This window comes from Labrus mixtus, chromosome 5 (assembly GCF_963584025.1).
Source record: "Labrus mixtus chromosome 5, fLabMix1.1, whole genome shotgun sequence".
Taxonomy (NCBI): domain Eukaryota; kingdom Metazoa; phylum Chordata; class Actinopteri; order Labriformes; family Labridae; genus Labrus; species Labrus mixtus.
The window spans coordinates 25,728,191-25,741,248 of NC_083616.1; the positions used below are offsets into that span (position 1 = coordinate 25,728,191).

Genomic DNA, 13,058 nt, shown 5'->3' on the forward strand with positions numbered 1-13,058 from the left:
GAAAAATACATTTTGACATTTGCGTCCATAATATATAAATATATTCTTTCACCACAGTGAGAGACAGAAGGGGAAAATTAGGCTGCATTTATCATTAAATTAAAAAGCCAAAGGATCTTTTCTAGTGTCTTTATTTACACTGATGGGTAATTTCAGGTGCATCTTATCGACCGATCACTTTATCTATAGTCTGCAGCTCCCATGATGCCTCTGTATATGAGTTTATGTTCTTGTTTATCTTTTTCAACACCGACATGGTTCATGTTAAGTAAACGCTCCTATCTCCTGTTTGAGCGGGTCTCGTGGCCTCTTTATCAGCAGAGTCAGGAGGTGAACAGTGAGAGATAATGGGCAGGACGTGACGCTTAATGTCACGCTCTCTATTTGTTTGTGAAAACAGACACTATAGAGAGGTGCTCAAGTATGGAAATGACTACAGGTTTAAACACACAGTAACTGTTTTCTTTTTTTCCCTCAAGAAATGTTTGCATCAGTCAATGTTTACAATAAAAAACTTTCATAGTTTTAATGTCATGACATGAAAAAAACACAGAAAAAAAAGTCCATAAAAGTGGATCATTTTCAGCTGTTTAATTTAGAAATAAAATAAACACAACCAAAGTCATCCTATGTATTAATGTCATTCAATACAGTTTAAATTGCATATATGTTTATGTACTTATACACAGCTAAATACCAGACATACAACCGCTGTCCTTTTGCTCACAATCACTAAAAGCTGAATATAAAGCTCAAATTTGAATCTTGAATATATTCCAAACAATATTGTTCTTTTAAAGAATATCTACATGACAGAGCAGAGACGGCACGGCGAGATATACAAGTAAGCACCTTGATGTCCCAAATATATATTTTCTTTTTCAGTTACATTTCCTCTCTAGTCATGTCACAGTTTTTGCACCAGGTTTCCAGACAGTTTAAGAAACTAACAGATGCTTTACAGAAAGAAACTAAATACTACAGGGATCAACATTTTCTATGACTGAATCACTCTCCAAACTGGGTCCTCTCACAAATATAGGCCGCATCTGGGCTGAGACGGGACACAAGCATCTCCAAATATGGAAAATTACGACTAAAAAATCAAATTGAAATCCATGTTCGTATTCAATTAAATGATTTAATAACTTTGAGAAACATTTAACTCGTGTTTTTAGTGGAGGAATGCTCTTTCTTTAGTGACCCCCTTTAGACTAAGACTTTTCTACATACCATATCGGCCATAAACAAAATAAACTCAGATTTTGTACAATGTTCAGTCTGGATGATTCTGCATTTTGCTGATGAAGTAGTCAGCAAAGCTAGTCAAGCGACAGGAGGAGGTGGGTGGTGGCTGCAGGAGGTGCATCAGGCATATAGAGGCTGGTAGCCACTCCTCCGACTGCTGGCTCGACAGGTGATCACACACACGCTCAGCATCCCGAAGAACTGCAAAGGTGAAGACAGAGGTGATCAGACACAGGTCCTTGACTCAGTTTTTTTTGGGGGAAAATAATAACTGAGCTGAGTTGTTTGTTGTTGATGGTGTGACACAAAACTCAGATTGGACTTTGAAACGTCTTCAGTCTTTGTTTCCCTCCTCGGAAATAGCAACACATTTCGTTTGAATGGACTGTGTTTGGGATGTTTGATTTTTTTGTATAACAATGATGTGCTGCTTGGTTATGTCTATTTTAAGTCCAAGATTTCTCAGAAGCTGAAGCTTTAAATAAAATACTGAGTCACAACCGAAACCTGACTGCAGTATTTTTAGACCTTAAACCCCTGCACTCGGTCAAATGATACAAGCTGAAGAACTTGAATGCCTATAAATGAAAATGCAACACATTTGATCAACTCTGTGAAAGATTCTTTTTTGGGATATCAGGAGGTCATTCAGTTCAGATATTTTTCTCCTTGTAGGGCGATCTTTTGAGTTCAGGTCTCTTGGCCTCAACTGACCCGCTTCTGTTCAAGAAGAATCCCTAAAAATAGCTATCATAGAAATGTAACATAAGTAGGTTTGAATACCGGTAATCATCTTCTGGAGAAGTTTGATTAATCAGTATTACAATCCCTAACATGTGAAAACAAGTAGAGCTATGTTAGGGAATCCATGTGAAGGACCAACACGGCCTCTAGAGGAGAGAAATAGATTTCTTTATCTGCTTAAAATGGACATGTACCTCCGTGTAGCTCCCTGAGGTGTGCAGTAATAATGACTCTAAGTGGTAAAACTGTGTTTAAGATCCTTTACCTTTATGATTGCAAAGCCCAGGATGACCAGCATGGCATAACCCAAAACATCCTGTAGGAGGACCTCCAGCTTAGACTCACAGCCCTGAAATACAGGCACACAAACGGTGAGTGCACATGAAGAACGTCTGCTCTTAATCAAATGTTCATTTCAATTCGCAATCATTATATTTTGAGTCACAAAAGCAGGACATATCATTCAATGTTGGTAGCTCCGATGCAAGCAACATGTTCCTTTGTGTGAGTCACCTCAGTGTTGAGCAGGTCTACTTGGGCCAGTCTGCCCGTGCACTGTGCGGCGGTGTCGTTTTTACAGCAGCTCAGAGGCACCGTGTTGTTGTGGTTCGCATACCAGGTTGTGCTGGACCAGCTGGTGTAATTTCTGACACCACAGCACTGCAACTGCACAGAGACGAACGGAAAACAGACAGCCGTTAATTAAGAACCACAAAAATGTAATAATTACATGAATATTTGACAAAAAATAGAGATATGATGAATAGATCAAAGTGGCTTCCTCAATAGGGAAGGGAATCGCAGGGTACCAACACGATACTATACCCATTACGATATACAGCCTTTCTTCTGTAAGTGATACATTACCAGACAATCATTAATTTACTCATCACAGTATATGATTAACTGGTGAATATGAAATGTCCATAAAAAGGTCAAATGCAGGAATAAAATAACATTAAATCCAGAATATAAGTCAAACCGTTATATGAGAGTCAGTCTGTTATTTGATTCTCAGAGTGAAAAAAGATTTAAACTGTCTTCCTTCGTGATGACTTTCAATATGTTCAGCAGAGTCCAGGACGTTCTGTTTCTGTGCAGCTGTGTAGCTCTGTTAGTTCTGTCTGTCGTCCTCATGTGGGGTTTGCACTCCTGCTAGCTACAGTACAGTAGTCGAGCTTGTGAAGTAGAGACCCGGACCCACGTCTGCTGGTCACTCGATAGCTTTGACTGAAGGGTCTTTCAGTCAAGAGAGTTCCCCGCAAGGTTTTATTTACTGAACAATATACAACAGTTTTCTTTAAATGCATGAGTATGACCTCATGAGGGAGAAAAGATGTTTAAAAGTCGTGTCACCGGCGTGGTTTGCGTCAGACAGCGTGTGATGGATTCATGTCAAAAGCGGCAACATGAGGTGTCATGAAGTAGAGACACAGTGAGTCAAATTGGCAGGAAAATCTAAATATCAGCACTTGGCACCAGAATTTAGATAATTGTATCACGAGTCAGGACAACATGTTGCTGTATCCATATGTTGTCCCATCACTTATCATCAAACTATTATTTTACTATTATTACAGTTCAAAGGTTACTGAAGGCTACATGAGGGGACAGTAGGGACATTTCCCCAACAACATCCAGTTCTCTATGTCCCGTTCAATAGTGTTGTCATAAAATGTAAATATAATACTCGGATCATCACATGCACTTTCAAAGTTGGGACTCTTGATATATTTATACCTTGTATGTTATCCTGTGTTAAAAATAAAAGCTTCAACCTGAGAATCATCAATCTGCAGGACGTTTTCTTTTACTGTAGGTAAAAAGTGAAAGAAAACGTTCATCTAAAAAGGTAAAAAACAACAACAAACAAACAAGTTCAAAACAGTTTTCTGCCACAAATACTTATATCTGAGGCAGAAAGAAATTATGGATTAACTCAAAATCCCTCCTATTGTCTCAAATCTGGGATTAGAAAACTTGTTATTATGGAAGTTTTGTGAGTGAGCTCTAAAACGTTGCTGATATTCAGGTCAAACACAAGCAGGGAGTAAACAACGGCCGCCTACTTTTTGTTATTTGTTGTGAAATGTATGATTGTTTCAAATGGCAGTGAGAGTGCAGCCTGCGTGAACAGAGACAGTATTAGTTCCCTCGTTTGATTTGTGCACGTGTTACATAAGTAAAAAGAGTTTAAGTCACTAGAACATGTACTTCATGCAGGACATTCACTAACTTTATTTTTAACTAATCCTTCAAATTTGTGTTATTCTTAAAATAAACACCAAACGTTAAAGAGTAAACACACGACTGTGTAAGGGTGGCTCAAAACATTGAATCGTTGATACATCGTCAACCTGACTCGAGTTACACAATTATCAAATAGCTGACGCCAAATATCGACATTTTAATTTAAAGAAAGGAGCTCCAAACAGATTCTAATGCCGGTCTGACTCACTGTGTCACTGCGTCACTGCGGCGTGACTCCTCGCTGGGGAACTTGTGACATGAATGAGGGTAACATGAAAGGAAGTTATTTGGCCAAAGAAGAAGTTGACAGCAGGATAAAAGAAGAAAAAGAAGAAGAAGAGATCAGCGGAATAGCGTTGGCTGGGGGGGTGAGGAAGCTGAAGGATAAAGCGTGTAAAGAGGTTAAACTGATACCACGTTTCAGTGAAAGAATTCATTAATCGTACACTTGATCTTTTTAGGAGCATTTTGTATTCTTCAGTTAATCAGATATCCACATGTATCATTATTTGATAGTTTTGCAAAACATCTATTACCTCTGAATGTCGCAGAATTATCCTTATCGTGTGCCACATATCAGGTATTGTTTTGTTAGTTACCCTGTGGTTCTCTCCTCTACTGCCATGCAGGAAATAAAGGGTTAGATGAGCTGATTTCTTGGGGGGAGGATGACCAGACCCTCCACCCAAACTGTGCCATCTCCGATTTATAAATGAACCCCTTTGTGCTTGTCTGCTACCACGTCCTGCTCCGACCTCCACCTCAACGGCAAGGAAGTGTGGACAGCAGGAACGAGAGGAATACAAAGGAGAAATCCTTCCTGCATCTTATCCATCTCCCCCTATCCCATTTTTCTGAACAATGAGCATCGTCTTTAACCTGCTCCTCTCTAAAGCGTCTCGAGATAACAGCTGTTATGAACACAAATAATGATTGATTGTTTCTATGACCAATTTCCTGTAGTAACCAGGGTCACTTTTGACGGACCCAGAGACATGACTGCAGTGCTTTAGGAGCATGTAGATGAAGAACATAGGAGTTGTTTATGGATGGTTAATTGGGCCTTCAGGATATTAAACTGTGAAGACAGTTCAATCTTACTGTAAGATATAAAGTGTGAAAGAAATCAGGTGTGCATATTTGCTATAAATCCATTTTTGTCTGTAGTTTTGGATGTTTTACACATGACCTGTGATTGCAACATGTTTCTGCTGAATTGAAAATAATTCAATAATTTTATACTCGTTCATTGATTAAAATGAATCTGACTGCATCAGAACAGTGTGAAGGCATGGCTGTCAAACAGAGGCCTCCAGCCAATGAGAAGACGAATGAAAAATCCTGCAAATCTAGCCTGAATGAAAAAGAAATAGCTTCTTCACGTAAAATTATTTTTCTAGCTGCGATAAATTCAGACTTTTATGATGTCTTTTACAAATGCTCGTATCCCAATGATGATAAAAAAATGTGATTAATTGCGCAACGGTAAAGTTAGTTACCCTGTGGGAGAAGATTCAGGCTGAACCGCTACAAACATTCATTCTTGCCGATGTCCATTAATAATCTGAATAACAGGTAATGTAGGACGATGTGCCAGTTTGTCCCCACTGTAGGAAAATGTGTTTTTATGTATATGTGATTCAAGATTCAAGATCAACTTTATTGTATCAAAAAGTGAGAAATTTGTCTTGGGCTCTTCACCCTCACAGAGCCCGACCCATTATAAAAAAAGACAAGTTTCATCATCATTCACATCAAACGTAAAACAATAATTATTTAGTAATGTCCAGAGAAAAAAAAAGGAAAAAAAGTGGAGCCGTCATGTTTTGTATGATCTCTTTTTATGTACTTTTTAATTCTCTAAAAAACTGCAGAACAGAGTCCTAGACAAATTTCCCTTTGGGGACAATTAAGTATATCTTATCTTATCTTAATTTGTCAATTTTTTAAGACTAATAAGTGAAGTAATGACACAATATCTCTATATCAGGGCAGAACTGGTTTATTATTTTATATCAAGGGACTACCTTAAGGATAACTATTCATTTCAAATTAAATGATTCATAGACACACAAGAAAACCTTGAAAAGAAAAACTTTATAGATTAGAAATACATATTATTTAAAGAAAGAAAAAGTGTAAATCTAAATGTGTTCTGTGTTTAAGCCTTTTTAAGATCGTTTCGAAAGAGACAAAGAGAAAAAGCTGAAAGTAAACGAAAGGACAACAAAAAAAGGAAATGAAAGTAACCAAGGAAGATAAACATGCAGCAAAGCAGGTGTTGAGAGTGAAAGCACAGCTAAGAAAAGAAATCTATTTTGATTCTGTCGCACAAAAAACACCAACCTGAGTCTGCAGGTAGTCCACAGCTTTGGTCTCAGCGTCCTCTCCATCATACCTATCAAAGACCTCACTCATGGAGCGCTGCAGGTCGCCGCTTATCTGCACGCACACAAGCAAAGTTGTAATCAATGTTAGAGAGTCTAATATGTGACGTAGTTCACCATCAGCAGAGAACAATGTGCGTGACAGTGAATGAACAGAATCTGTGACGCACCTTGTATTGGTAGATGAAGCTGAATACCAGAGCAGCAACTTCAGCCGCAAAGATCACCATGATGAACAGGAAGAACTGTCGAGAAAAAAAGAATGAGAGTGAAGGAGCGAGTACTTTGAGAAAACAAAACACAACTCAGACAATACACACACACACACACACACTTACAAAGCTAAGGCCGACTCTGGACTCCCGGAGAGTTGCAAAGCATCCCAGCAGACCAAAAATGAACATGACAACGCTGACGCCGATAATGATCGCCGCTGGGATCAGAGTGTACTTGTCCTGGATGAAGTTGTTGAAGTTGTCATAACTCTTGATCACATAGGCTCCGACGTAGGCCATCAACGCTCCTGCAGCCTGCGAGGAGGAGAAACCTTTAAGTCATATAGTTCACACACATCAAAGGGTTAAACACTTTACAGTCGCCAAAGTCAGCAGAACGCTTAAAGCTCCTGTGAGGAGCTTTTTGCTTTGTGTGGATTTTAGCGCCCCGCCGTGGACAAAGTGGTTCCTCTTATCTCTGCTGATCTTCTCCTGTACATGTTTAAGTACAGTTTCTGCTGACAGATCTCATGCTGCTGTCTTTTAAAAGTATCACAGTGATTCTTCGCTTTAAAAGAATATCAACGCAGGCTGTTTCTGCAGAGAGCTGGAACTCATTTCATCTCGCCACATTCCCCGTGGCAGTGGTTACGAGCATTACAAATTACTACAAAAAAAGTAATCAATCTTTCCGCTGACGGTCTCGTTTGCTTTTGTAGCTCACCAAGAGACATCAGCAGTGATTTCACGATGTTTCATAACCAGCTTTAAACGCCTCACAGGAGCTTTAAGGTGAGGATAAACACTGAGAATGTCTGCATTCAGATCAGAATGTAAGAATTGTTAAATGTTAAATATACAAAGGGTCATGTATTTTTCCTTAAAATCAAACTTAGACTCTTTCAGTTTTAGGAATCCCAGAATCTGTTGATTCTTGTTTGAAATACAGAACATTATATAACAACTGACCAGCATTGAGCTGTGAGCTAGATTAAGGCAAAGCCTCCTAAATTACCGCTCCACTTTCTTAAGTCTGCTCCAAAAAAAGGTCAATAATCAGTGGGTAATTAATCATTCACCTTAATAAGCTCAGCTTCCCGATACTTTTGGTTTTAAGAAGTCGAGCAGAAACAAACACACTCTGATTTAAACTGAAGGGATCTGTCGAAGGATCTGCGTTTCTCTCTGTGGCGTGTTCAAAGGAGACATTTTCAGCCGGTATCAATGGAAATACGTGATTATCACACATCCATTAATAAATACTGAAGATTTGAGTCAGTTAGACTGTGTGGATTGTATCAACTAGGAGTGGGGAAAAAATTGAGATTCTTATTTTCTGAGATTTAAATAGATTCATAACTTCCAAAAATCGATTTTTTTTTTGTTTGTGGCTAATCAGTCATTCCCTGCTAAGTGCTAAGGCTAGCTCTTTAACTCAGTAGAAAGCCAAATGGAGCAACAAGAAAATCAGCCAGTCTCACAGACAGCTGGAGTAGATCCTGAAGTATGTTTTCAGAAATAGACTTTGAATCCATACATCCATGAAGGTTTTGAATCGAAAATCGATTCTGAATCGAATCGTGACCCCAGGACTCAAAATGGAAATCGAATCGTGAGGCACCCAAAGATTCCCAGCCCTAGTATCAACATGGAATACTGTAAGTATAAAATAGTCAAGACACTTTAAATTGAATCTTAATAACGTGGGGTCAAAGCTGCTTGTTAAAGAATAAAGAGATTTGTTCTCTGTTCATGATCTGCTGCTCTGATCTCATGCTGTAAAAAGTCGCTGCCTGTCTGTCCTGCAGAGTCACACCATCATCATGACCACAAGTCATGCCTCAGCAGTGAGCCCATCGGTCATATGACTGTGTGTAAATGGGAGGTAATTCACTCTTATTGCCTTTCTTTTCTCTTTGCTATCCACTGTATGGATAATTGAGAAAAGATCCTTTCAACCACAAACACAGAGAAAAACACAGATGATGTTGTAAATCCCTTCAGCTGTATCAGCGTGTGTTTGTTCCTGCTGCACTGCAATTTATTATTTTTTAAATCCAAAGCTGAGGTTTTGAAGCTGAACAGTGAATTACCTAATAAGTAGTCACTCTTCTGGTGCAGGCTTAAATAAGTAGAGCGGTAAAGTAGGAGATTGATTGCTCACTGTTCAACGCCGAGTGGTTATTATATAATGTTCTGTAATTAAAAAGGAATCAGCAGATATATTTGTGAACAGTTCAACAGTTTCTTAGTTAAACAGGATCTCTTAGTGTATTCTTAGAACAACTTAAGGAGTCTTATGATGATTGCAAATGTTTTTTAATTGTGAAAATAGTGAAAAGGGAATATGTGGGCAAGTATGAAAATGTGCTAATCCATGCTTATGTAACTATTTTCTGATGTATTTTAATTGGACTGCTGCAGGGCATCACTAGAAAAGAAACCTCCGTCTCAATGAGTCTTGGTCGCAAGTATGCTGAAGTGACTGGAAACCACTAATTCAGGAGGGTCACACTATGGAAATCTTAAAGATGGAGACAACTGTATATTGTGTGTTGCATATTTCAGAGCTTTAAGGCAGGGGAAGGGTAGGGTTTAAGAAAATGTCTATTTTTCAGATGTAATAGTCAAACATAAATAAAAAGTTGGTCACAAAAGAAGATCAGAGGCAGCTGTGAAGAAAATCAAACAAATCCTCTGAAGTATTTATCTCATTATTAGCACTCCTGACTTCTCTTTGCCCTTTGAAACTCACTGCATCAGACCAGACTCAAACTCCGCTCGGTGTGGGAAAAGTGCAAGAACTAAAACAAAAAAACAAAAAAAAACAACTTACTGCTAAGGTATCAAATCCTGTAAAAGAAAAAACACACTCATCTGAGTTTTGTTTGCTGGTGGAAAAACTGCTGTTTTTTAGGGAATTTGTGATCAGCTACATTTTCCTTTGCATGAGAGGTGGAAAATGTGTGGCCAAAAGATGATACTGTACGACTAACTGAAAAAAAAAGGAGAACTTCCTGGTCCATGTGTCTCAGATTAGTGTCATGTTTAGTGTTACTTCCCCTGTGATGAGCTGAGTTATACATCGTGCACTCGTCTCTGTGCGCGGTTTTGGTTTTTTTGTTTGACCTATAACAATCATTTATCCTGCACTTCAGCCTCATGACTCACTTCTCTTAAACCACCCCACAGTCACGGGATCCCTCCAGGGGTAGTTCACTCGACCCCTCCACCTCACCCCCTTAATCTTTCCAGAAATTCTGATCTTGTGCCTAAGAAGCAGCACAAAGAAGCTTACACAACGTGTAGCGCCAGAGCACGGTGCCACCTCTGAGGAATGTGAGCAACCTCTGAGGGGATGTTTCTTGATGCGTGGGGATGACTTCAGAGCACAGCAAAGAAACATACTCGTTCTGTGTCTTTGAATGAGTCCAAAGGGGAGGGGGGGGGGGGGGTGCAGACATGTTGTAAGTTTTTTTCCAATCAGGGAACTAAAGCCGCCGTCACGTCTCTGCTCACGTGCTTCCAAACACTCAGAGCAACTTAACCTTTGAAACTTTTGATTTTCCACTTAATGAATAACAATATTTATTTGTTTTAAAAACCTTTCACAATCAGGCGAACTGATTACAATAGCAGCACTTACGTAAAAAACAAAATTCTCCAATAGTTAAGTGAGCTACTTTTCATTAGATTCATGCAATATATCGGTCCTCGTTTGAAAACTTCGTGATTTTCAACAAACTTTCAGTCAACTTTTTTTTCCCTACGTTTCCCTGTGTGTAGGGTTTTCACCAGAATTTTGAAACTTCAATATGTATCATATGTTGCAGTTCAAATCAAACAATACTGATATTAGTGTAGAGACGGCAAAGACAGTAGAAGTCTGATGCGGTTACTGGGAACTTTGCTTTCAAATATCAAAAAATGCCAGCAATATTCTCTCACAGTCTGAATTGCAGACTGTTTGGGAAATTCCGACATTGTGCAGACAGAGTTTGCTTGCAATGTTTGATAGATTTATTCCTCCCCAAAAGCACATGTCCACATGTTTTTTAAAGCTTCACAATTTCTATCCTGTTGTTCGTTAAAGTAAAGCAGATTGTATCGTTAAAACGCATGCTATCAAAAAGTATGGAACATTTTGGACAACCTTTAGCTGTGTGATTATGGACTTTTGATCCTTCTAGAGACCTTTCATGAGCCTGTTTTTATTCATTTATCACTCATAATATCTGTATATATAATACCTAATATCTGTATTTTTATTACAGGTTTTTATTCCATACGTTTGCTCTTGAGTGTTATTATTTGTTGCTGTGTTTATGTCTTCTTCTTCCCATGAGGGATTAATACATGTTTTTCTAATTGAGTCGAATGATATGATGGTGATTAAGATAGAACAGGTCAGGCAGAGTTTAAAAAGATAATTTGATTCTTTGATTGAATTAAGATCAATTAAGTTTTTTCAACAGCTGTCAACATTTTCTGTTAATCTCCTTTAAATATGTGCGCTCTCGCTGATTCTTTTTAAGAGCTCCATAATCAGCAAATCTAATAAAAAATGAAAACGGGGACGATACAAAAACTGGAGAGAAAAAAAGAAAAAGGGTTGATCCCGTTCTGCTGACATGTCAGACCTCGTTATTAAGAGAAGATAAACTCAGAGTTATTCCTCTCTTTTAAATTCCTCACACAGACTCTGCTTGATGAGTTTAGCAGACTTGAAAATCTACATGAGTGAGCTGCTGCTGTTTAAGAAAACAGGTCAACTCCAAATGAGAGTTATGCTTTTATAGCCTGTGTGCGTTTCATAAATAAGAAGTGATACATGTTGGCTGTTTTGCAACAAGAAACCTGTGTATGACTAATGTTTGTGAAATTATATTAATGTGGTTTGTAGCCTAGTGTTTGTGAAAAATAAGAAAACACTGACTCTGGAATCTGGGGACGAGAGGATAAATACATTTTCAGGACAGACTGATCACTCACAATCATACTTAAGACGCTGAATTAAAGACAAACTTTGCTTTGTGTTTCAAAGACACAGAAACACAAAGCAGGCCTGTTCCCTCTCACAGTAATCTAATAACGCAGACATCAGCCTCAGACTGGCAGAAAAGTTGACTTCAACACTGATTTTCTGTGACTTGTGAGGAAGAGCGAGGTGAGCTGTCAGCAGAGAGAGAAATGTGTTTGCTGAACTGGCCAAAGTGTGTCAACAACATATGGATCCAAAGTTTACCCTGAAATCAAGTCAGATATCTAAACTCTGAAGTCAATCTGACAAAGCTCAGGCTTGAACTGTTTGGTCAGGGCCCCGAGACTGATTGAAATTCACATGATTTGGGAACATTTCACTCTATTTTATTAGTGGCATTGTTTAATTAAGTAACGCAGGTTGCTCAGGTGAAAACACAGGAAGTACAGCACAGTGATTGCGAATGTGCTGGTTAGAAAACTAGGAGAGGCTTAAAAGGTGAGTATAAAGTTTTAACTGCAGGATGTAAACACAAACAGAACTCTCGCTATGAAAAAAAACCAAGAAAAATAGTGACAGAAAAAGCGTATGCACCATACACGTTTTTAATTGCTCTCATGCTGGACAGTCCAAATGATCATCCCTGCGTGTGGAGGAGGAGTAAACAAAACCGCGACTCACCCAAAATATCAAGCTGAGGAAGAGGAGGACGGTCTTGGAGGTGAAAATCCCGCAATCCATGTTGTTGTCTGTGTGGCTGAGCTGAGGAGATTGAAGGAGCTGTGTCTGTGAAGTCCTGGTTTTATCTTTAGTGCAGAGCCGAGCTGCTGCTGCTGCTGCTGTGTGGTCACAAGTTTCCTCAATGTGTCTGCAGAGAGAGGCTGCGCTCACACGGTCACATGCTTTCGGGGAGGAGAGCGATGTTACAGAACAGGTCGTGCAGCCTTCTGCCCCCCCTCCCCAAACCCCCCCATCACGCATCACTCACTCACGGCAGAGGAGGGGGGAAACCCATGAACGTTGATAAAATAGACAAGAAGTCATAATTACGGAAGCCCAAAGCAGACACATCCATCGGCCTATATTTTGTTTACTCGTTTTTGTTGTTGTATGAAAACAGTTACGTTTTGGTTGTTTTATTAACGCTGGGTTTTATCTGATAATTAATTGATTTCACTCCTTTCCTCAAGATCTTGAAAAGTGAACTAATTCTCACACAAGAATTAGAGTTGT

General features: G+C 39.0%; 1 protein-coding gene across 1 annotated transcript; it reads right to left on the reverse strand.

The window, feature by feature from the left end:
• Positions 1-576: 576 nt before the first annotated feature.
• On the reverse strand, positions 577-12,702 carry tspan36 (tetraspanin 36). Its single transcript, XM_061038810.1, has 7 exons — positions 12,507-12,702; positions 6,968-7,159; positions 6,800-6,874; positions 6,589-6,684; positions 2,506-2,658; positions 2,258-2,341; positions 577-1,449 (listed from the first exon to the last, which is right to left on the reverse strand). Exons 1-7 carry the CDS (start codon positions 12,564-12,566, stop codon positions 1,369-1,371), a joined length of 741 nt encoding a protein of 246 aa, XP_060894793.1. The 5' UTR covers positions 12,567-12,702; the 3' UTR covers positions 577-1,368.
• Between the last annotated feature and the right edge of the window lie 356 nt (positions 12,703-13,058).